General features: G+C 37.7%; 1 protein-coding gene across 1 annotated transcript in view; it reads left to right on the top strand.

The window, feature by feature from the left end:
* The window catches only part of DIAPH2 (diaphanous related formin 2), an 803,657-nt gene that overhangs the window by 637,760 nt on the left and 139,288 nt on the right, over positions 1 to 26,609 (top strand). Inside the window, exon 26 of the mRNA XM_069462797.1 lies at positions 16,244 to 16,339. Coding sequence (XP_069318898.1) covers positions 16,244 to 16,339 — 96 coding nt within the window. The remainder of the gene's footprint in view (positions 1 to 16,243; positions 16,340 to 26,609) is intronic.

The raw sequence follows: 26,609 nt of genomic DNA, 5'->3' as shown, positions 1-26,609 counted from the left end.
TTTAATATGACAGACATCTTGTCAGGAGAACGAGAGAAGCTGCCTCGAATCTGTCTCCCTGTCTAAAGGAGGTCATGGGCTTTTTAAGGACGGGCCATGTGCCTTGGGGCAGGTCACAGTGTAACTAACAAGAGGCTACATGCACTGGGGACAGGTCATGGTGTAACAAACAAGGGGCTACGTGAGTGAACTGGGGCAGATCGTGTGCATTGGGGCAGGTCGTGGGGGGTAGTGAGTCTTGGCATCAGGAATCTTGCTCAGTGGCCTTTGGAATCGCTCAACTGCTTTGTCTTATAGAAAATCTGCCATTTCTGGGAAACAACTCAAAAAGTTCAAGTAGTTAGTTAAAGGAGGAGATTATAAAAAAACATATAGGGGTTCATGTAGCTGGTTACAACTCCTCCCTTGTTTTTAGTTTCTTCCTCAATCTTGGGGAATCAGGATGTCGATCTATCTGGCTACTTCCTGCTCAACTGGAATGTAGTTGTGTTACAGCGGGTGGTCCCGAGGACAAACCAAGCGGCACACAGAGAGTCAGAGAATCAAGGTTTATTCGCCGGGGGGCTCAGAGGGGTCTCGCCACCAAATTCTGAGCCCCGTCTACCCAATTTTTCCCACTTTTATTAAGTTGGGGTGATCCAAGGGGTGGGGGTCTCAGGTGACTAATGCCCACCAGGTAATAGGTTAGGTTAGTGTCTGCACCAGGTAATAAGTTTAGTGTTATGCTGATGCGCCAGGTAATAGGTTTAGTGTTATGCTCATGTACCAGGTAATAGGTTAGTTGATGGGCCAGGTGTTAGGTTAGTATGCTGATGCGGGTCTTCTGTGAGGGGTGGGGGTCTCAGGTGGCTGCTGTGCTAAGTAATAGATGAGGGTTTTCCTTATCAGTTGGGGTATGAGGAAGAACAAAAGTGTTGAGCCCGTAACCAAAACTTTTTAGTACATATTTTTGAGTTGCTACCCTTTCCCCACCAAGGTAGCAAAGTATATCAGAAGTACCCATCCCCCTCTGGGATCCTTTCCAGGAAAATATTGGCCCAGTGTCCCTCAGATGGAATCTCCATCCTAAGATTTCCCTAATTATTCATAAAGAAAATTTTAGGTAGCTAATCCAGCAGTGAGGTAGGTCAGCGGAAGAGGCAGTAAATTGAGAGATATTAACTAAAAAGTTGTCTTGCCCGGCAAATGAAGATACCAAAGGACAAGCTAGACATACAGGGTTTATGTTTCCAGATGTCCCAGGTAGTAGGGCTTGTACCTCAATTTCCTTTTGGCCAGTAACCATAGCATACCCAGCTTTGCATTGGCCCTGTGGTGTAACGCTGCTTCCATCCCTAAAGAGCTCCTCACCTAGGTTTGACAGGGGCTGATCAGTAAAATCCTGGAGACTAGCATACACTTGGTCAATAATCTGAATGTAATCATAGAATGGGGAACGAGAGTCCATAGACAGCAAGGTGGCTGAACTTAAGATGGACACCAGCTTCAAAGTTACATTAGGATTGTCTAACAAAATAGCCTGATATTTACCCATCTGGCTATTCACCAGTAACCAAAAGCCTCCCTTTTGTTCTAGTAGGGGTAATACCTAATCCATGGTATGAACAGCCACCAATTACCCAAAGGTAAATTTTTCCATAAAATATCATAAGTAGCAGCTACCACTCTCAAACAAGTGGGCCATCCTTTTGTTACCACATCCAATCGCTCAGAGAAATAAGGTACAGGTTGCTTGTGATCCCTCAAAATTTGTTTCAATACCCTGAGTCTAATTCCTTGCCTTTCTTGGATGAACAAATCAAAAGTCTTACATAAATCCAGGGGGCCCAATGCGGTGGTAGTCACTAATTTTTAATAGTCAGAAAAGCCTTGTAGCATTCCCTGGTCCAAGTAAGTAGTTCTTTTTCTTCCCCTTATAAGGCTTTATAGAGGAGTTTTGCTATTAGCCTGAAGTTAGGAATCTAAATCCAACAAAACCCAGCCATACCCAAGAATCCTCACAACTGCTTGTGGGTGGAATGGACGGCTGTTTGATTTATAGCCTCTCTCCAATCTGGAAAGAGTTTCCGAATTTTAAGAGACAATTCAAACTCCAAAGTATTTGACAGTGGGAGGTGAGATCTGAGCTCCTTTTTTTTTTTTTTTTTTTTTTTTGAGATGTTTTATATCCTTTATTAGCCAGTAAATTTAATATAATTATGGCCTGTTGCCTTGATTCAGCCTCAGTCTCACTAGCTATCAGGGTATTGTCTATGTACTGTAAAATCATTTCATTGCCTAAAATTATTTCCCTCAAATCTCTGGCTAGAATTTTCTGAAGATTGTTGGGGCTTCCCATTCAAAAACAAATAGTACTTGGGATTTGGGGGCAAGAGGAATGCAAAAGAAAGAATCTTTTAAATCTATTATTGCAAATCAGTCAAAATTTCCAGATAAGAATATCCTCTAGTATTTGGCTTATTGCCTTAGATCTTGAATAAATCAGTATTCCTGGGTTCCAGCATTTTTCTTTTTGACTGACAGAATGGTGGTATGATACAAGGCATGTCTGACCTCCCTTCCCTTCATGGCCAGAAACTCAGTTTTAATTTTTTTTCTTGGGGTCTCCTTGGCCAAGAGGGAATCCATTCAGTTGGCTAGGGACGTGCCTACGATTTTATTTTAGTTTACATTTCTATACTTTTGATCAAGATTTGCCAAAGGCAGCATCAATGGCTGAACTTTTATTTTGTCCCATTGTTGCCAGAGTGTTGTGGCTAGCTGCCCCAGTTCCATCCTGTCTCTTGGTGTGACCCACTGGCCAAAGGACGTAAAGACAAAAGACTTACACCCAACTAAATGTTCTGGGCCAGATGGGAATAGAGGTGGACAGGCATTTATCAAACTTTAAAACCTTTTAAACAACAAGAAAAACCAAACGCTAAAAGCAAGATGATAAAATTAACTTATCTATTAGCATCGAGCTACTGTCAGACTCATAGGAATTCGCTATACAAAATATAAGCATTTGTTAAAACCACTGTAGCTAAGGATTTAGAGATTCTTGTATCAGAACGAACAAACAACATCCTAACCAAAAGGTTATACGTCCTGCCTAGTTCTGACAATGTCAGGAAAGTGGAAGCTTACAGGTAGCTAAACATTCAAATAGCTAGATTTCTCAGACATTTGTCAAAGATGTTAAAAGGCTCAAAATATTTGATCAAAACAGAATCACAAGTTATTGTAAAATACTAGCAATTCACTTAACCAAGAGTGATAATCAGGAGACTTTAAAGGCAATACAGACAAAAACCTTAACTTTTTAAAGCTCAGTTTTCCCAGGTGATCAAAAACCTAATAAGAACAACATAGGTAATATCTTGATAAAACATAAAATCTTTGTTTCTTAGGCCAGTTACCAAAAGGTAAAGAAAAACCTTCTTTAGTGCAATTGTTTTTTCTTATGGGCCACCCATTTAGACAACTTGGAAGTCAAACCTCATGAAAAGGGTAACAGAATTTATCAGTCATAAGAAGACTGTGTCTAGGGTCATGAGTGGACATTATATTATAAAAGAAACAAGAAACTAGAAAACTGAAAATAATAAACAACAAAATAAAAATAAAATAATAAAAAAAAACTAAGAAATTAATACCTTGAGGAGGGGAATATACAACTCTTAGTGACAGTGTAGGAAGATTTTTGACAATGTTGAACAATACAGACCTATCAAGAAGCTAAGAAAAAAACATTGCTTTTCAGACCTTTAAGATAAACATTTCAGCATCAGACCTTAGCAGCAGACATAGAACCAGAGGGAGGAAAAAGTTACCGGAGCTGATGAAAAGGTTGAAGGAGAGGGTTATCATCTCAGGCCTTCTCAAGGGGAGGAAAAGCTGAAAACAGTAAGACAGCAAAAATTGAACTTCTGAGATACAGATCTGAGAGTTTCAAAAGAAGTAGATCATAGAAAACCCCTTGCAATTTTATTGCATTTATCTCATTTACATTTGCCTAACTTATTTTAGCAGTTTACATAACCATTTTGATAGCCTGTGAATATCAGATATACAACTGATGTGATTAATTGTGTCCTCAACAAAATCATTTAATGTCTAAACAAATTTAGTATCTAAACGTTTTCTTCATAAACAAAATTGGGAAGTGAATTTTAAAATATAAACCAAGAAACAGTCACAAAATATAGTTTTAACTATTTTAAACTTAAAAAAAAAAACCTACCAAAATAACAAATGTAAGTATTCAAGTAAGAATAGCTGTTCTGAGCAATATGACACCTTTAAGTTCTATACTTACTTAAAGACATTAACTAATTTGATCTTTATAGAATACCAACATCCCACAATAAAATTTATTGACATAACATCACCTTACTATGGACCAAATAAACCTCTAACATTAATCCTTAGTATTGTTAGAGCCGGTTCCCTTTGGCCCCAGGAACAGAGAGGCAGAATCATTGAGGCTGCAAAAAGGCAAAGGAGTTTATTGGCTAGTTCGAGCTAGGGTCCAAGTCCCAGAGCGCCAACGCAGTGGCATTTCCACGAACTAGAACCCCGCCCTGGGGTAAAGGTTAAGCTTTTATACTTTTCTGTATGCTAGTTTTCGCACGACACGTTAGTCTGCACACGACACACTAGTCTGCACTCCATCCCCCTTTAGTTTATTTGTTCTTTTTTAGAAGTGGCTGACACGTTGGCTCCTGATTGGTTGACTCTAAGCTTCGGGCTTTTCGCGCTGGTGCCAGTTGTAGTTAACGTCATTTAGGGGAAGAGGAGGGTCTCCGACGGGGGAGGGGGCTGTTGTTGCATACCTTCTAGTTTTTGGTTACAAGCGATACTGGGAACACACGCCCTGCACAAGCCGTTCATGCGCTGATCATGTCTTGCTCTTCTTATCTACTTAGTTGGTTGGAGGGCACCTGGACTCTCCAGCCCTTTATCAGGAAGTAACTTGCGGTTACCTCCCCGGGGCTTTGTTTTCCTTTTCTTTAGTGAAGCCTGCCCTGGCTCCACTGACGCTAAGCACCAAGCCAGCAAGCCAGATATACAGAAGCAGAACTAGGCTGTTAGCTTCTCACATCCAGGAAGCCTAGCCTGTCATGGAGTTACCTTTGCTCTTATCCCTGTTTTTCATTCTGATTAACTATATTTATCAAACAACTAAAAGCAAGCATAGTCACAGAAGCGAATAGCATCAGTTAGAATCAAAGAGAGCACACATTTTCCTACTATCAATTCCTGTTCTTCAGTATCTCAAATAATGGCACAAAGTCATAACATTTTTTTTTTCCACAAGGATCAAGATAAAGCTATTAAAACAAAACAAAACAAAACAAAAAAAAAACAGTCTACCTGGTCTGAAAACATTTTTCTACTTAAGTGCAAATTCAATTACATGTAATACTTCCAAAGAATAAGATTGTTTTGAGATTCTCTTTGGATTCTAAGAATAGCCGTTGTATTCATTTTCAGATAAATTACTATACAAAAAATGACAGTTGAAGGATTCTTTTTAAAATTTTTCTAGGCAAAGGCCTTTGCTGTGGCAACACAGCGTATACATAACAGGTTAGCTTGCAACTAATACTCAGAGTGACCAAAACCAAAATATCTTCATAAAACTTTCACCATAAGTTTCTATTTCTGTGCTATCATTTACTTAGTGTTTTATTTATTCTAATTTATTGACACTTATTGTTTAGGCATGTCTACATTTTTACCTGAGTAAGAACATTAAAGTCAAACACATGGGTATTTTGGCTGTTAACTCAGGAGATTTAGCTGTTTTTATTCATACAAACACAGATCATTTTGTTTTGGCTGGGTTTTTAGTTTTATAACCTTTGTGTCAAACCGTGACACCTTCACATATCAAAATGACCAGCAAAATCAGGCAAAAATGTATATTGACAGTTTTGAAGACATATTTATTGCTATTTTATCAATAATTTTTAAACACCAGTATGTTTACTAAAGATTACTAAATTCATGTGAACTTGAAAAGCATTCAGGCTTATTTATTTAATTTATGAGAGATCCTTTTATTTATAAGCCAATTTTGGTATCATGTAGGCATATAATACATGTACATACAAAAGCACATATAAACACATATACATGCACACAAAGTTTTAATAGTTTTTATCTCAGAACTCTAGCCATGAGATCCTCAGAAGTTCCGCATAAAAGTATGTACATTATGTTTCTGTTCCTCTTTCCCTGTCCAATAGTGGGCGTCCCTGCATCTCAGCCAACTTGCCTCCATGGACAGAGATGTCTTTCAATCTGCTAGACCTTAGGACAGAGATGTCTTCTAATCTCCCAGACCTTAGGATGGAGATGCCTTTTAACCTTTTAGACAACTACCATCAGAGGTGTCTTTCAACTTCTCAGACCTCGGACTGTGCTTATAATACCATCAGCAGCAAATTTAAAGTAGTTGAAAAGCAAATAGAGACAAAGAGTTTAACAGACTCCACATATATATGCCATACACCAGTGCAGGTGAACACTCAACATAAAGAGAAGTTCAAGAGGTTCCAAACAAACAAACTGCAATGTCACCTAATAAGCCAAGGAAGTGCCATGTCAAAACGATGGCGTTCATTCCCACTCTCATAAACCAAATGGTTGGGGGCTTATCCAACCCCAAATAAATGGGAATTCCTTCAGAATTCCCCAAATTGAGAGGGGCATCTCCCATTATTTGGTACCTTCAAATAGCACTCACCTGGCCACATGCAAATTTCAAAATCCAAATCTAGAGTTCCTTTCTTTGGTGGCAATCAGAAAGCAATCAACAGTGCATTGGAGGCCAGTAAGAACGTGATGGAGGCCCATAGTGGAACTGGTGGGAGAGTCCAAAGCCGCCCTTCGGCAAATATGGCCAGGCAGCTGCTAGGGGAACTTTTGGTCTCTCTCTGCTCCGCAGCCACTGAACCATGAGCAATGCCATCGTGGACAAGCCCCCATAATTGTTGAAACCACAGGCGAGTTTCAGTCTGGGTCCAGTTGCTCGTCACACAAAAATCTAATTATTGACACAACAAGGACTGCCAAGGAAGGAAGGAATTTTTAATACAACAGACATCTTGTCAGGGCAATGGGAGAAGGTGCCTCAAATTCTGTCTCCCTGAATAAGGAAGGTCATGGGCTTTTTAAGGAGGGGCCACATACTTTGGGGCAGGTTCTGGTATAACTAACAAGGAGCTACATGCACTGGGGCGGGTCATGGGGGGCTGGTGATTCTTGACATCAAGAATCTTACTCAGCTGCCTTCATAATCTCAACCACTTTATCTTGCAGAAAATCCGCCATTTCTAGGAAACAATGCGAAAAGTTCAAGTAGTTAAAGGAGGAGATTATTTAAAAAACATAGGGGATCATGGAGCTAGTTACAAATTCAGATAGAAGTGAATGTGTAATATTTGCTTCTTTATCCTGTCTCATTCCAGGCTTTGGCCCTCTGAATGGAAGCATCTCAATTGCAAGTAGGCTTATATTGAATGCTGACATTCTTTCCCACCTTCCACCTGTGGTGAGGCCTTGTTTTACTGATATGGTCGGCCTTTGCCAAGCCTTTGCTGGCCTTCAGCACCTCAGAAGCAGATTGTAAGATCCACAAATGTCTGTACCAAGCATGTTTTTTTTTTCTTTTTTTTTTTTGAGAAATGACGTCCTGCTATGTTGCCCAGGCTGGACTCAAACTCCTGTGCTCAAGCCATCCTCTCGCTCAGTTTCCCGAGTAGCTGGAACTACAGGTGTGCACCACTACACCTGGCTGCTAGAGTGGTTTTGATGTTGACAGTGTACACTCTAGAGCAGGGGTGGGCAAATTTTTTCTGTAAAGGGCCAAATAAATAGTAAATATTTTAGGCTTTACAGGCCATAAGGTCTCTGTCACAATGACTTAACTGTACCGTTGTAGCATGAAAGCAACCATAGAAAATACATAATGAATGAGCTTGGCTGTGTTCCCATAAAACTTAGGGACTGAAATTTGAATTTTGTTAAATTGTTATGTAGCACGAAATATTCTTCTTTTTATTTTTTAAAAACCATTTAAAATGTGAAATCCGTCCTTCGCATGCGGGCTGTACAAAAACAGGTGGTAGGCTGGATTTTTACCACGAGGGCTGTAACTTGGCATCCCTACTCAAGACATCCATGGGTTCTAATGCTGGTTCTGTCACTTCCCAACTATGTGACCTTGAGCAGGTTAATTCACCTAAATGTGCCTCTGTTTCTTTACCTGGAAAAGAAAATAGGCTGGTGTGGGGATTCAATATAAATCCCTTACAACAGTGCCTGACAATCTTTCAATGAATGGTAGATATTATTAATATTCCTACCTCCAAAAATATCTTTGTTTTATCTTTTCAGAAGGTAAACTCAGATTTACTTTGGTAGATAGGTTTTGAATTGAATTAGATTTGTTCTTTTTCTCAGTTTGTTTTTGCTTACTTTTCCCTTCGCAAGCAAACGCCCTTAGTAAATGATTGATTCTGATAAGACACACAGTATTTCAAAGGTCTCTTTGAAATATTAATTATTTAAAATATTGAATGTGAGATATTTTACCAGAGGCATCAACAGTGGTTTTTCTGGTAAGCGTTAACAGTCAGGTTTATTGGGTGTTTCTTTATTTATAGAATGTGTAATTTTCTTCCCCCAATCTTCTAGCATATAGGTAACTAGGAAAAAATGAATAAGCATAAACATTATTTTTAACTACCATTTGCTATCAAGCTCTCTTACCTTAGGCAAACTGCCAAAAAGGTGCCTTTCGCTGAAAAGTTCCTTCACTGAAACTCTACCATTAGAAATTCATTCGTGTTAACATGCTTCTCTTTAAGATACAGATACGGATTTTCCCTGAGGAAAGTTAACTTACCAATTCATTTCCCCTGGCAAACTTTTCGGTAACACCTATCATGTAGATATTTGGAGAGAAATCACCTCAGCCTTTATCATTCCTCACTTTGGGGTGGAATATCCACTTATCTTGTGACCCCTAATATAGTATTTATTCCGTGATAAATGTACCTAAAACATTAATTTTAAATTAAAATTATTTAGGAAGAATAGTATTCACTGTGAATTTTATGTGGTATTTGATGATTTACCTCGCTATAGGAAAATGTTAATTACCTGTTCTGGCAAAAAGATGAGATAACAGAATGAGTGAACTCTCTAACCAGCATTTTCCCCTATAGATTTAACTTTAATTGCTCTGAGATTAATTTTGAGTTCTGATGCATACCACTGTGCAAGGCCTCAACCTGGAAATGTAATGTTTTTCTGTTTTGTTTTACAAATTTTTAACTAATGCATAATGTAATTACTACACTCCCCTTAGTTCATCCTGTGGTTTCTTTCTGGTAATTTCTTCTAAGCTCCTGTGTCCTCTTTTCCCTCTTGAAAAAGAAGCATCTGCCTTCATTATTTTCCTTAGAACTTTATACTTTCTATTTATGCCCTTTTACTCTCTTTGGAATAATATCTTGATTTTCTTGAATATTTTTCTGGCCATAAATAACTTCATAGACTATTATCTTAGTTATCATCTGTTGATTTTTCCAAGTCACCATTAACTCTATTCTTCACTCACTTCCAATTAAACTGCAAACTAACAAACATCTCCTATTAGGTAGAGGCTTTCTAGGTGCTTGTGGACTGCCATACAAGTTCTCAGGCTTTTATTATGTCTGTTGATTTGATTTATTTCTGATTCATTTGCACTATTACTGAAAGATATTAAGGTCTTGCAGCAGAATGTGTTATTTTCACTATATTGTGGTAGCCTTTTACTTAGTCTTATCTCCTATTGTTCCATGTTAAATTATAAGAGTTATTTGTCAGCCCTGGGCCTTCATTTTTCTTTTTCTTTCTTTTTTTTTTTTTAGATCTCAGAGAAGGGATTTTGTTTTTCTCTTCTTTAATAAGTGAGCAGTCTTCTAATTTTGTGTCATCTACAAATCTGTACATCTTGCAGGCTGTTCTTAATCTGAGCCATGATAGTGTGAAAAAGATCGAATCTAACACTGATTTTCCTCGCACTCCGCTTGTCACTGCCTTCTTATGCTGTCAACTTCCATTTACTACTGCGGATGACCTTGTTCGCAAAACCAATTTTAGTTTTCTATTTATTCTTTTACCAATAATGCCAAAATTGACCATCCTACTTTGCTCAGGGTTACATGCACAATAATAATATTTGTCACTGAGAACTATATTCTTTGTATAATTGATTTCTCTCCCACTATGGTCCATTTTGCATACTACTGTGAGGCCGATCTTAAATGCCACCTTCATCACGTCACTGTCCTGCTGAAGATCTACTGGCAGCTTTTTAGAGTCCGTTGAAGCTGTTCATATTAATTACTTTGACATCCAAGCTTCTTTAGAACTTTGCTCTGATCTTACCTATCCAACTATAACTCCTCTATCTTTCAACTCTGTTTCTCTTCTCATGGTTTATGATGCACACCATGCATATTTTATTTCAGATGGCTACACTGATTCAAAACAACCTTGACTCTTTTTACACTCTTATAATTATATGATATAAATAGATAAAACTAATATATGATGATCAAAATCAGACAGAGGTTGCTTCTGAGTGGTGGAAGCAAGAAGGAACTTTCTGAAGTGATGGAAATGTTCAATATCTTGATTGTGCTGGTGCTTACATGGGTGTATATATTTTTTTAAAACTCTTCAAACTGTATACTTAATATCTGTGCATTTCATTACTTGTAAATTTATACATACACACACAGAGCACACACGTACGTGTGCAGTAGGAGTTAAGAAATCTAGGTTTTGATATCTTTAAACCAGTCATATGGTCTAGTTTTTTTGGTCTGTTTTTGTGTTGTTTAAATGGAATTATAATGCCTAAAGTCCTATAGAAATGTAATGTTTTCAGAGGCTTAAATTAAGCCCTGTTCCTTCCATGAAGTCTTCCCCAATTCCTTGAACCCACAGAGAGCATAGTTTTGTTTTTAAAAATTATTTAATATGTGCAAGTATTATCTCACATGGAAGGGTCTTACCTTCAATAAGAAGCCTTTTGCTTCCTTTGGGTCACTTAACACTGATTGGTTCACAGCAACTTTTTTCAACTTTGAACAGCTCAACTTTTGCAGAAAGCTTTAATTATGCAGTTGAGAATTCAAGGAGGCTATAACAGTGAATTAAAGCCATTATGCCCAGATCGTTAAGATTTTGGGAAATGATTTTTATAGTATTGGCTTTAGTTTGGCAATTTTCGAGGTGTAATGAACTGGAATGGGGTCTTAGGGAATGGGAGAGTCCAAGGTACTAGGTGCTTAAGTTCCTAGAGGAATAAGGATTATTCTAATTAATAGTGTTTGATAAAAAGGAAGGAGAGCAGAGTAGTGTTAAAAACTGTGAAGGGTCAGAGATTTTACCCTACTTGCATGCTAACAAGCTAGCCTGCCACAGTTTCAGGGATGCTGGCAGAAGACACAAGACTCCTAGGTCAAAGACATAGAAACATTGTCTTCCCTTGCCCTCCAATTCCAAGAGGGTGATGCGAAGGCAGGACCAGGTGGATGCTGCACTCATAGTGTGTTGGTGTCAACTGCTGAGGAATGCCATGCTTAGGGAACCCAAATATTTTATAATGGACTGAAAACAAACCCCCCTGACGTTTGCCCTATAGGGAGCTATGATCTGTCTTCAAAGCAAACAAACCTGCCCTCTCCTTTGGAGGGAGACACTATGTCTTCCAAGGCTGTTCACTGTAAAAACATCCTTGAAAAGATAATCCAGAACAAAGGCCATCAGTGCCTCTGCTCATAAAATGTACAGAAATGTGAGAAACCCATAGAGAATTGTCTCAAGTAGGTGCTAGCCAATGGGGAATAGGCTTGCACAAAGGTATAGCAGAAATAATTAATTTACCTAGTGCTAATTTTGATCTGTAGTATCTCCAGATTCTTTTGGGGAAATCAAGTTAACACAACAGGTAAATGTTGATACTGAAAATTGAGATCAGCAGCCCATTCAGCATCCACTAAATGACAAATATTGTGAGAAACGTGAAAAAGAAGGCACTACTTGTGCTTTTTGTTTTATCTGATGATAAGCAGCTCATACAGAGCCCATAGACTGCACACGGCCTACCTACATCCTTAGAATTGTCTGTAACTAATTTTGGGCTGATTAGAAAGTTGCCTCTGAGTTGTTACCTCTAAGACATGCCTGTATATTATCATTTTAGCGGCTAAAAAGCATTGCCAAATTTCCTCTTGATATTCTTTCACTCAGTAAAATAGGTATTGTAAGTTGTAAAAATAAAAACTCAATTTTTTTGTATGTGCTGAATAAGGTTATTTTCTTTTTCAATGAAAACCAAACACTTAAAAGATTTTTTTTTCTTAAGTTTGAACTCAGACAAAAATAAAATCTACTCACTGCTAATTACATCTGAGTAAGAATTAATGGTTCTATGAACTTGAAAATTCTAAGTGAACTGTCAACCTCAAATTCAATCACCTACCAAATTTCACTGAAATTCATTCAAAATGAAGGATAACTTCTTTCAAATGATCTTGTTGGCTTCCATTTTGTTTTAGGAAGACTAACTGAAATATAAATCCATCTTATGATTATATTTGTAAAACCTTGATTCAATAAGATTAGACATTTCATGGAAATCACTCAGTTCCTTTGAAATTTATCATGGAGCAAATGAAAAAGAAATAGGGGACCGAAGCCTACATTTCTTTCCTTTAATACATCACTGATGTATACAAAGAATTTTTTTTTTTTTAGCACCACTTTCTAGCACATGCATTCTTAGCAGGAATAATATCACCCCAAAAGGGATGAATATTGGTTCCTGGGAAGGTAGGTGGAGAAAAACCTTAGACATTACAATGGTTTGTAGCCCTCCAAAGGGCCACAGTACATAAACAGATATAATATGTATCTATGGCATTAAATTTTAACAGTGGGGGGACATTAGGAAAAAAATGTCTAAACGACTCCAAGGGTGGGGAGGAGTACAATAATGAAAAAAGATTAGGAAATACTGATCTAGCATAATAATATTTTGATAAGTGTTGTCAGGTGGCAACAACTAAATTAAGCAAAGAGATTTCTTTTTAATTCCTCTCTATGTCATATGTGTGTTTTCCATCTTTTAGTCTAATCACAATATAATAGCATTAAAGAATTTTAATAAAACTATTATACAGTTTTTATGTTTGTATATTATGTAAACCATAAATACATACTGTTTTGTATTCATTTCACTTGTTTACATATGTTCATTTTTATACATCATCTTTATAATTTTCATTTTGATAAGGATACATAAAATTCACTTGTGGTGTTGTTCTTTCCTGCTTGTACTTCTATAGCTCTGAAAATTCCTTCCTGGTATTCTCTGCAGTTCTGCTTCTCCTGACTGCCTGCTAAAAGTTGGGGTCCTCCAGGGGTGGGGGGATTAGGGAGATATTGGTCAAAGGACACAAAATTTTAGACAGGAGGAATAAGTTCAAGAGAGCTATTATATATCATGGTGACTATAGTTAGTAACAATATATTGTGTATTTGAAAATTGCCAAGAGATTGTAAGCGTTCTCACCACAAAAAAATGAGAAGTGAGGTAATACATATGTTAAATAGCTTGATTTAGTCTTTTCGCAATGTATAGATATATCAAAACATCATGTTGTACATTATAAATATGTATAATTTTTACTTATTAATTTTTTAAAAGTTGTGGTCCTCTGGAATTCCATCCTCCACACCCTCTTCTATCTCAGGGTAATCTCATCCATTTTCTGATGACACCCAAATTTTTAGTTTTAGCCCAGACTTCGCTCCTGGGCTCCAGACCCATATTTCTAGATTCTTACTGGTTATCTGTATTTAGATACTTCTTAGGCATCTCAAATAGATCACATTTTCTCAAACTTGTTTACCCCTGGTCATCTAGGCTCCTTCCCTCCTCCGTAATCTCACCACCACCGCCCCCCAGCTAAGTACCATTGGCTGTATTAATACCTTCAAAATATCCATCTTCTCCATTCACTCTGCTCTCCCATTAGTTCAGACCTTTATGTGTTACTTAATGTTACTTTATATGTTATGCACCTAAAAATTGCTCTGCCTTCTGTCTTGTCATCCTCTGAGTCATCATCCACAATGCTGTCTGATAGTCATTCTAAAGCTTAATTCTCATCAACTTAACTTTCGATTTTTTATGCCCGTGCTGTCCAATACAGTAGCAACCAGCGACATGTGGCTCTTGAATACCTAAAATGTAGCTAATCTGAACTGAGGTGTGCAGAAGTAAATATACACTAGATTTCTAAGACTTAGTCTGATAAAAAGAATATAAAATATATCATTATTTTTTATATATATATTTGTTAAATATTTACTTAATATATTAAATCAATTTCACCTGTTTTTATTTTTTTTAATATGACTACTACAGTATTTAAAATTATTTATGTGATTCACATTTGTGGCCTGCATTATATACCTATTGAACTATCCTGGCTTATAGAATAGTGTTCAAGTCTCATATCATAGCATTTTGATCTTTCGCCATCTGGTCATCATATGACTGGTCCATTTCAGCTTCTACCACACATTATGCAAAGAGGTATGGTCTTGGTGTCAGACTATCTGGGGTCATACCTGGGCCCCTGCACACGTCAGCTGTGTGATGTCTAGGTTTCTGTATCTTCAGCAAACAGAAACAGTACCTATCTCAATGCACTGTTGTCAGGATTCAAAGATGTAACAACTGTAAAATGTCTACTGCATAAAATTTAATTCTCCCAGGTACATTCTAGCCATGCCAAACTACTTTCAGTTCCTCTTTTCTTTCTATTGAAAAGAGTAGGTGATAGTTCAGATGTGTTTGACCTTAATGAATAGTAAAAGTAGACAATCCCCTTTCCCTATTTAATCATTGGACTCTACTTTGTTTTTCCTGTTTTCACCAAATATGACGCCGAAAAACCTCTGTGTTTCCCATCATTTTTCTTCAATATCCTGTCCTACAGAGTTTATTTTAAAAGAATAAATTATCGTAACATTGAAGAAGTCTCACGTCAAATGCAGAGCATAATCACAAAAGATTTTAGCTTCCTCTTATCCCATAAGAGAATATCTTTTTTTCTGTGATCTGATACTCCATTTTTAATTCTTTAAACAAGGTAGGATTTAAATTTAACCTTGGGATAGCATTAGGAACAATGTCTTCTCCCTCACTTGTCCTGTCTTCTCTTAACCTGCCTGCCTACAAATGTCCTCTACCCCAGACCCACACATTTAGCAACCACTCAGAGTTAGGGTCCTTTTCATCAGCTAGGCCAGTTGGGAAGAGAGGGCTCAGCTCACTGTGGATTATCGACGGTGTAGTAGAGAGTTTCTGGCAACTGACACCTTGAGACAAATGCTGTAACAAATCTTAAAAGTGTTTTTGATGGCCACGGTTGTCAAAGATACGAGTAGGGTGAAATATTTTAAATGCTATTTCTGTTAGGAATTTCCATGAACGTCTTTTGAGTGGCTTCTTAACAGTTCTTTCCCATAGGAAAAATTTAGACACACAACAGCGTTCTAGAAAGGAAGTGAGACTCTGACTGATGTCTCTCCAATGTAAAATATGGCCTTTCAGATGATGTGGTCACCTTTTCTTTATACAATGTCAGCATTTCAAAATGGATAAAGGATATGGATTAGGTAGGAATTGAATGCAAATGTATTTTTCAAATAGTGTTTTTTGAGATAATCACAGATGATGGTTGAATGCTGAAGGTATTAATATAATCAGTATTTAACCTTGTGTAACTCCGCTTCATCAAATCACGCCCTGCACATTGATTGCATTAAGCCGGGTCAGTAGTTTCTTCCTAAGGAATATCTTATAAGAATCTTAACAGGAAAGCAGCAGTAGCTGATCAGCTACTGTTTATTTGCATACTGAGCGTGTCATCAATAATACAAAAGACAAGGTCTTTAAGTTGAAAGAACAGTGGGATTGGCATGAATTTTGCTTAATGGTGCGTAATAAGCAAAGTAGTCTGTGGTGCCAGAAACTGACAGGATCCATTATGTTAAAACAGATATATGTCTTTAATTTAGGGGTATTATGTAAATCTGACAGGAGTTTTTCCCTTTATTTTCCTGGAGTTTAACTTTAATTGCTCCAAGATTAATTCTGATTTCTCCCTTCCTCCAGAGGGTGATGAGACTGGTGTGATGGATAATCTTCTAGAAGCCCTACAATCAGGTGCAGCATTCCGAGACCGCAGAAAGCGAATTCCAAGGAATCCAGGTAAAACCCATTCCACCTCACATGGTATTATAAAATGTGAATGTTCAGAGCCAATTACCAATAACACCACAAAAAAGTAAAAATAAGAAAAACTTCCCCATGAAGACTTTGTTTTTAAGCGTTGGTTTCAGTTCATGTGTGAAATCTCAGCAGGCTTCTTTCTACATCTATGTGATTACAAGTTTCAATTTGGTAAATAAGTCTTCAAATAACTGTAGACTTTGCAAAAAAAAATCAGAAACAAGGACTCCCACTGTGTTTAATATTAAATATTTTAATTGTTATTTTATAAGCATGTGGTTTGGGTGGAAGTTAGTTTAAAACCATAAATGTAATTAAATCATTAAAAGTAATTGGCCCTAAAGATGTCACAGTAGCTATTCACAGGTAAGGAAGCTGAGAGACAATGATTCTTTCTAGAGGCCATCTTGGTCCTGCAGTATAGTCTATTCTCTATTACCCATAAAGGGAGGAGAGGCACAGATAGTCTGAGATACCCTGAAATCCCAGAGCATTGGAACAAGTTTTTTTGTGTATATTTGATTAGTAACAGATTAAGCCACACTCCGAAAATTTATCTCAGGGGAAGAAAAAACATAAAAGAAGTAAAACAACCTCCCTCACTCCAGTGGAACTAGAAAGTTGTCCACCTTCTCTGTTCACACCCTATGGCTGAGGTAAATAATGGCTCCTCTCAGGGTAATCCAAGTAGGCAGAACTGTCTACCTCCTCTAAGTAAGGTTGTACATTTTTAGTTCGCATCTTTCTTGAAGTAGAGGAAGAAATTAGGTGTGTTGATTTTAAAAATCCTCTTCGTTGGCTGTAAAGCTATATGGAGAAGTAAATGAGAAAAGGAAAATAAATAGTAAATATTTAAACTCTACTTAATTTGGGTTAATAAGATTTGCCTTGAGTAGCCTACAATTCAAAAAATATTCTCTATTTGGACTAGAAGCTATCATACACCATTGGAATGGAAATTGGTAGCTCTCAAAGCTACTGTACTCCAATAAACCAGTGAGAGAAACGGGGCCCAGTGCAGAGTCGTCCAGGAAAGCTTTTGGCAATGGTGAAATTCATGGTAGAAGACAGTATAAGTTATATTCATCTTTTTCACATTTGGGTGAATCCTGGTGACTAGTGGTAGCATTTCACCTCTGCTGTTCGTGGATTGTCCCTGGGAGATTAGCCTAAGGTAAGATTTGGTTGAGAGGAGAGAAGCGTTTTGGATAGATTGAGTATAGGACTGCTTTATGGGTATGAAAGCATCAAAGATAGCTTACAAAAAGAGTGGAACTGGAGGAAATAAAATGGAAATCTGTATTTATATGTTCATATTATTTTTTCAGGTAATATTACATGGCACAATGCTAGGAGTACTACTAATAAATACCTATGAGGCAGCCATTCCACCTATCCTCAGTCTTTATTTATAAAATTAGAATGTTCTGCCATCCTGTCAGAGGCCCCTTCCACCTCTTAAGGAAAAAAAAAAGCCTTCACTATTCTTTCTTGAACTATCAGAGTACCAATATTCAGTGAAATGCAAACTGAAATAATTTTTGCATCCATTCTCTGTTAAGCAGCTGATAAGTAAAAGCATGTTATTCTGGGCCGTAAAAGAACTGCCATAATCTTTGTAGGCTGTTTATTTTAAAAATATACATTTGCTAAAGCCCCTGTCTGATTAGTCTCACACCTCATATTGATTCTAGAAAAACTGTACTGGGAGAGAGATCATTCCATGGGGCTTCTGTGAGTTTGGTACTCAAGGGAATATAGTGTTGTCAACTGTGAAACACCAAGAATATATTCACTAACTGCATAATTGTATAGTACTGATTCCAAGTAATCTAAATTGGGATCTCCTTTGATTTATAGCTGGAGTGCCTCCATGAACACATAGGGTTAAAAATATCAGCCCATTTAGCTGTGGCAGTCATTCCAAGTGGCTGCAGCCAAAGAAAATGTCCGGAAGTAAAAAGAAATTCAAAGGCAGGCAGTGGCAATGGTTGGAAAAGCACTTTGGACATCAATAAAAGAGCTGGAAGTGAGGGAGAGAGGACAGAATGCATAGAGTTTGTAAGTTTGCCAAAACGTCTCCTATGTCTTTGCCTCTTTCTAGAAGCAGCAGAACCAGGGACTTTTCCTCCTTGTCTTGGCCTTACCTAGCTAGATCATCTCTTCCTGCTGGTCCCTGTTGTTTTCACTTTCTTAGGCATCTGATTTTGGTTCCTTTTCAAGATCCCATGGACCTAATATTGTTACACTTTCTCTGTTCAACACTTGGCATCCTTGCTACTTTTTAATAACCTCCACTCCAACATGATGAGATAAAAGCAGAAAAGCCAAATTATAAAGAAGGCTATTTTCCCTAAGTAAAGTAAAATGAAAAGAAATAACCAAAAACCTCAAAAATCAGAGTGGACCACATACAGCAAAGATGTACTTACTGCTGTGTTCGCCATCTCCATTACCGTCGCCCATTGTCTTTCTAATTGCAATGTTTTCAATTCTGTATTTAGAGAAAATGAGGTGATAGTCTATATTCTTTGTGAGATAATCAAAATGTTAATAAACGGCATGATTAGTTGCCTAAATTACAAATCTTCCACACTGAGCCTGTGCCCCTTCTCTAAGAGCCACTACCTTAGATAACTCAAAAGGAGCTCCCAAATATTGCCCCTGGCCCATTTAGCTGAATGTGCTGTTTCAGTTAAGGGCAGCAAAAGACATTTTAAGATTGATTGTCATATCAGGAGTAATATTGAAAGTTTTAATAACTGATATAGCGCAGACCCCAACCAGTCAGAATACACACAGTAGCCACTCTGTTTGTACTGGTGCGTACTAGCTGAATATTAACCCAGATCACAGGCTTTGCTGATTTTAAACTCACAGATTAGGAAATGAGCCCTTAAATATTCATTGATTTATTGTACATCTGTTTTGTGAAAGGTACTATGCTAGACATGATGGCAAATGCAGAAATAATTAAGATAAGATTTCTTTAGTTATAAGATCCTGTGTATTGTAAGAAAGATAAAAAGTACAGAAAGACTACAGAATAAGGAAGAAGATAATAGGTATCACACAAGAGGTGTTAATAACATACTGTGTGAGTTCAGAGGAGGGAGATAGCACACGTTATTGAATATCTCAGGAAAATAGACATGGAGAAAAAGGCTTTGAAGGATGAGTAAGGGATTCCAGCAGAAGGAGTTGGAGGTGGGAATAGTGGGTATTTTAGTCAAAAGAAACATCATTAAGAAAAACACAGAGGCAAGAAAGTGCAAAGCCTTTTTCAGCAATGGCAAATAGTACAGTAAGTCAGAAAATAGGATATATAAAGTGTAGAAGTATAGAGATGATTCTGGGAAAATGGGTCGGTGCCATATCATGGAGTGCATGAATGAGAAACCAAGCATTACTATATAATTCTTTAAGCAATGGGGGTCTATTGAAGGTTTTTAAGCAGTGGAAGAACATGATCAAAGTTATTATACATTAGAACATTCCATCTACAGGAAGGAGTACAAGTGATGAATTAGGAATCTACTGTCATATTCTTAGTCAAAGGAGATAATTTAGGGGGAAAGGAGTAGCTAAGAGTCAAAGATAACTCTAGGGTTTTGAGTTTGATTGGCTGGTTGAACAGCTGGGTTACTAAACAATGGAGATCAGGAAAAGGAGTGGTGATCGTGGAAGATAAATTTCGTTTGGGGCAAGTTTAACTGAATGTGGTAGCAGAGCATTGAGGTCAAGATGTTCAGAAGATTCTTGGAAATATAGGTGTAGATTTCATGACAAAATGGTTGGGTTCTTGATGGTCCTGGGTATAGTGTGGACATGGAAGGGATTGTTAAAGGGATTATTAAGAGAAAAGAGAACCAAAGTCAGAACCTTGAAAATGCCTCCACTGAGGGGCTAAAAGCAGAGCTGGCAAAGAAGATAAACAAGGAGCAATCGAGCAAGCAGGAGGAGAATGTAGATATTATTGTCCTAGAATCAAAGGAAGAGGGAAATATTAAGAAGGCAGGAGAGGTGGGCATTGTCAGCAATGACAGACATATCTATGGTGGAATCAAAAAGGATAAGGACCAATGATTTGCTATTTGGGAGCCTTCTAGTGACCTTTTAAAGAGCATCCTTTCAATATTGTGATGGAACTGGGGGGCAGAATGCAGGAGCAGAGCAGTGAGTAGATGGTGAAGCTGTGGGGATAGAGAACATGCATTCAACAGTTAAGCAATCTTACTGAATGCCTCCTCGGTGCCGCAGACTGGGTTAGGTACTGAGAGTACAAAACTAAACAGGACACTTGCCTCAAGGAGCTCACATACTGTTTGGGAAAACAGGAATGTAAACCATGTGATCCAATTATAATGCAATTTTATATGTGCTGCAACAGATACAGGAATAGTATACCTGTGCAGCACAGGAGTTAGGGTAACTGCCCCCAGCCCCTCACCTCTCTTTCGTGTTTCTAGAATATGGACTATTCTCTCTAAAAGTTTTGTGGGTGAAAGCAACATCTCACTTTCCCTTAACAACCTAGTATGGATCTATTGTCTATGAACTTTGCTAAATCTTTCTTGACCCTCTTTGTTACAGCCTTCGTTCCCACTTAAGGTAATAAGTTCCATATGTTTACAATCTACTTGGTGAAGAATTGCCCATTAGTATTCCTGACTTTGTCATTATAAGATCAAAGCTAAGCTTTGGAGGAAAAAGAAACACATAGAGAAAAACCTTGCAGGAGTGAAAACCACACTTAAAATACAAACACACAACTCCACGTCTGTTTTATTACTGAATAGCTTCTCTTAGAGCTTGCCTCTCTTCCCTCAACCAACCTGACTCCTTCACCTTTTGCCCACTGTAAGGAAATATAAATGGGCTTCTTAGCAATAAGTGGATATCTAACTTAGCTATTTTGGCTATGACTAGATTTTGATATATAGATGTATACGTTAAAAAAACACACGCGATGCATTGGGAAGAAATGAAACCAGGACAACAGAATAAATATATTTTGGTTTTAGAACCTCATGGGGTAACCAAGAAAACTAAATTTGAAAATCAGAAGAAACTCAGGGGACACATGATCCTAGTTTTATGTATCAACAAGATAACAGTATAAATGAGTAGGTATAATTTGCTATTTGAAAACCGATAGGGAACAAGAAACAATGTTATATTAATACAACAGAGGAAAAAACGAACTCTGAGTATTAGGGAAAAATAACTTCACGGTAAAAGAAAACCCACATTTTCCCAGGCCTCACTGCCTCACATACATAACAAAACCCAAATTTTGCATGCTCTTGTCTCCATATACACATTCAAGACCTCAGCTTCTGTAAGGGATCTCGGAAGCATTTCTGGAAGTTCTCAGACAGCATTTCACAAACAGAAACAAGCACATGCTGTTGCTCTTCCACACCTGCTGTTTTCTGTAGCAACTGGGACTCTTGCGCCTTCTCGATGCCAGAGCTTTGACAGTGGTCACTGGCAAAGTGCAGGAAAATCTCTCTCTCTTCTTGTAGGGTGCCATGTACCAAGTACTGCTTATGCGTCGGAGTCTTACAGACATTTTTGAAGAAACAGCTTCCATTTCTTCCACTTTTAAATTATAGCCCCTGATCTCCAGATGTTTTGGCCCCAGACAGCAAGGGCCAAAGACAAGGCAATGAAAGATCCGATGTAGTACTCAGTATCTTCCTCATTCCTTGATGACCCAGGTCTCTTGGGGTTTTGTGCTTATTTTTGTTTTATTATTGCTAGGTCAAGCTGGTCATTCATTCTAAGATGTTTACTCCTTTCTCTCCGAGGATGAGTTGTTTTCCATGAAGTTCCTCCGTCTCTATTTTAAATATGTTAGAATCTTACACTAGCGCACGAAACCTCATTTAGTCTACAGTACATTCATTATATTGTAATGTATAATTAATATCTAGTTAAAAAAAAAGTAATGCAATCAAATAAATAAACAAAAGCGTGGCATTCATCCAGATAATATTTATTGATCAAATACTAGAGGCCAAGCAACAGTGCTGGGGTCCTGGAATACACAGATGGATAAAGGATGGGTCTTGCCCTTGAGAACTCAGAGTCTCATGGGAAAGACATATATACAACTCTATGTTATAAGTGTGCAGAAAGTGCTGAAAAGAGCAACTAACTGCCTAGAGAATTCAAGGAAGGCTTCATGATGGAAGAAGTGGCATTTGAGCTGTGTTTGGAATGATGAATAGTAGTTTGGGGAGAACACAAGGAATAGGCATTTCAGATAAAGGAAATGGCAAATATATGTGATGGAGGTATGAAAGGGTACAGTGGCAATGATGAAAAGTGTCTCGCAGCAAAGAGCCAGCAGGGGTTTTAAAGTAGAGGATTACATGATTATACACACACACACACGCACACACACACAAGCAAGAGGGGTTGAGACTGGAGATAACAGAATTTGGGGACTTCTGCACATATGTGGTTATTGAAACCTTGGGATCACCCAGGAAAAACATGTCAAATGAGAGGTAAAAGATGTTCCAGGATGGTACATTTGGCAATTGATAGTATTTTAGAGGCAAATAGAGAAATCAACAAAGGATACTCAGGAGAAAAAAAAAAAGATCAGAAAGGGAGGAAGAGAAGTGGTAAAAAGTGGTAGCTAAGAGCTGGGTGCAGTGGTATGCACCTGTAATCCCAGCTTCTTGGGAGGCTGAGGCAGGAGGATCACTTGAGCTCAGGAGTTCAAGTCTAGCCCAGGCAACATAGCAAGACCCTGTCTCTAAAAGCAAAAACAAAACCCAAAAGTGGTACCTGGAAGACAGCGAGTGGAGAGAACTGCAGAATGCAAAAATAGTCAACAGGGTCACATTCTGCAGAAAGTTAGGTAGGATGATAACTGAAAATTGACGAATGCGTATGTCAGCTAGCAGGTTACAACTAACTTTCTCCCAAGAAGTTTCAGTAGAAAGAACTGTGAGGGTCAAGACACAGGTTCCAGTGGGTTAAAGAATGAAGACTTGTCTTTTGCACCCTAAATGCTAAGGTTTGAGGGAAAGAAAAAGGTAGTTAGAAGGGAATGAAAAGATAAATTGTATCTTTTCTAGGGATTCTAACAGGAAACTCTAGATATTCTCAAGGGACTTGAATGTAGTTGCCAATCATTAATTATTATGCCTAATTTTACTTCCAAATATGTGGCTTTCCTCCCTTATTTCAGTTGCATTTATTGAGCGTATACTATGTGATACAGTGAAGATACCTTAGCATGTCTAGTGTTTTGCAGTTAACAAAACACTTTCTCATCCATTGTGTGATATGTAATTCATAGCTATCCAGTGTAGAGTTTTACTCTCAGAAGTTAAAATGAACAATATCTGTGGTTTATACAGAGCGAGAATAGAATCGGGGTGGAGGAGAGAGATTCTTGAGTTAACTGGGTAGAAGGTGGGGGCAGAGTGGGAAGGGTGGCAAAAAGGATCGGACCATCTTCAGAAAATCTTTGTCCACTTTAGAATTAACTGTTTTGCAAGGGGTGAAAGTTAGAGGTGAGTGGGTCATAGTACATTTGTGATTCTCTTGAGAGGAGGAAAAGAGGTGGTGAGGAAGGGGCAATTCAGATTATCCTTAGGCCAACCATTCAGTGTTCTCAGCAGCAGGGGTTAACTTGGTTACCTCTTGGCCATAGCTGGAGGGAGAATACCAGGAGTCTTGGAGAAGTAATCAACATCTAGGTGATAGTTAAAAATATGTGAGTGACTCAGATAATCTGGAGAGAATGAGTAGAGCAGTGAGTCAAAGACAGAACCCTGTAGTAAACAAACATTTATGGCAGTGGTTCTCAGCCCTGGCCACACACTGGTATACCTTTTATGTACTCCTAAGAAATACTCCCGTCTGGTTCCTCTCCGAACCAATTAAATCAGAATCTATAGGGTCAGAGCCTGGGCACTATAGTATTTAAAAGTTTTTCAGGTGATTTTAACGTGCCACAAAAGTTGAAAACAACCAATTTTAGGGACTAGCTTGGAAGCTGGAGCCCACAAAAGAGCATGAAGAGATTGATTATGGAGATATGGGGAGAAGAAAGCTAGTGTGGTATCACAGAGGCCAGAGGAGTAGAGCTTTTCAAAGACAAAGTGCTTAATAAAATCAAATGTAGCTGAGAGGACCAATAAAATAAGGATTGCGTTTTCAGAGAGTATGTTTCGGGGGGAGGGGATAAGAAAGGGGAATAGTTAGATTGTACTGAGTTCTCAAATGCTGTTAATCTTTAAGACCACTTAATTAAGTGTCTTTTTTTTTCATCACTTCATGTAAATCTTGTGATAAAGTATTACCTGCATTGGTAAAATAATTTTTGTTTTTGTTTCATTTTTTAATGAAAATTATATTTTACTTTGGGGACAGACATACACATGAATTGATTAATAAGATCTAGATTTGCATTAAGGAGGATAGAAACACAAGATTGCTATGTAGTCTATCCTTGATAATTCCTTGACAATTAGAGAACAAATTGAACATAGACCATTTATACCCTATTTATATGCAAAATTGTTCTAAGCAAGCACTGATGATATTCTCTATAGAAATTTCAATCACTTTTGCTTGTCTCTTCTCTTATACAATATAATCAGCTCTGCCGCACATTTCTTCATTGGTGATCTCTGCAGTACATTAGGAGGTAAGGTCAATTCCAGTTGATTTTTATGAGGATATGAATATAGCAGGCTTCCTTTATATATATTGGAATATGGGATAAGTTAGAACAAGCAATTGTTATGCAGCAATAAATTTCTCTTGGCAGTCTTAAGTCCAGGTCCAAAATTCACAGACATGCCAATGTTGGTACCTAAGCTCACACAACTAACTACCTGCTTATTTAACAAAACTTCAATTCAGGAATAAAGAGCTGGGATCCTGTGTGTCAAGTGCATGATACCAGTCTAATATGAACAGTAACTCTGCATTTGCAACTCCAAAAGCCAACAAGGCATTCATCACACTGTCATAAGTACCTTAAATTTTCTAGAAAATTAAATGCTTTCACAACTAAAGGAAAAGAAATGTTTGTTTTAATTGGTGGCCTTCATTATTGGCTCACTTCTCTCATATGGGCTCATTGGTGTATTATTAAGTATTTTCCTAAACAGGGATAAGAAATTGTAAGTCCTGCTTCCTCTCCAGCAGAATTCCATCTGCTGCCCCTGTGGACAAAGACAGCCAGATTCACCTGGAAATGAATGTACTCCCCACTGTTCAATTTTTGTTACTCCTTTGGGCACACCTCTTCTGTGTATTAAAATTTGAACCTTAACTCCTGGTTGTTCCTTTGCCTGTGCCCATGAAAATGAGAAAGGTGGAAGGTGAAGGAAGAACGAAGGCAGTGGGTATCTTAAGGTCCATAGTACCTTTCTGAGATTCAAGTTCTTCTATTATTTGTTGATTGTCTTTTGCATTTGCCAAACACCTTGAATCCAAGATGGTGCCTCACCTATTCCGGGAAGCCTTTTAAGGTAATGCTTAATGTCACCTCTTTTAAAGATATGGTGATCAAATGTGTTCAAAAACTACAAGGATTATAACTCTATTCCACTATTAAAAGATTGTGCTTTATTTTTAGCATCTAACACATAACTCAATATATTATATGCTCTTGATAACTGCTTGTTGATAATTCACAATTATTAAAAAATAGAATCTACACAAAAGCCTTTTCAATATATTATACTTAAAGCTATCTCCGAAGTTTGAAACTTGAGGGATGAAGGAAATAGAAATTTCATTCTATATTACCGTAAATGGAATTCCATTAAAGCTGAGTTTAGTTTATGGGCAAACTTGCATGTCCTAGGTATGTTACCTTCACATGACCTTCCTACTCAGTAACGTTTAGGCTTGACAAGTGAAGAAAAATGCCAACTTGATATAAAAACAAAATATAACTGTGTGCCATTACTCTTATTCTTATGTTCGTTGTGCTTGCATTTGACTGCCACCTCTTTGTCATTCTCAACTCAAATCACAGTTTGTTCCACTCCCACATAGCCACTTAGAGGGCAAAATTCCTAAATACTGCCAGAGAAAATAAAGGAAGAATAGAGTGACAATAACAGCCTTTTGTTTCAGCTTTACATATCTTCTCATCAGTCTTTGCAAATACGCTCTGTAAGACAGGGAAGTAGGCAGAAGTTAGTGAATCTCTCTAGAAGAACAGTAAGTAATTAACTGCTTTTTCAACTTGCTCAATAATTTA

Source organism: Eulemur rufifrons, chromosome 30 (genome assembly GCF_041146395.1).
Source record: "Eulemur rufifrons isolate Redbay chromosome 30, OSU_ERuf_1, whole genome shotgun sequence".
NCBI classification, from domain to species: domain Eukaryota; kingdom Metazoa; phylum Chordata; class Mammalia; order Primates; family Lemuridae; genus Eulemur; species Eulemur rufifrons.
Note: the sequence above shows the minus strand (reverse complement) of the source record. Positions and strands in the feature narration are given on the sequence as shown.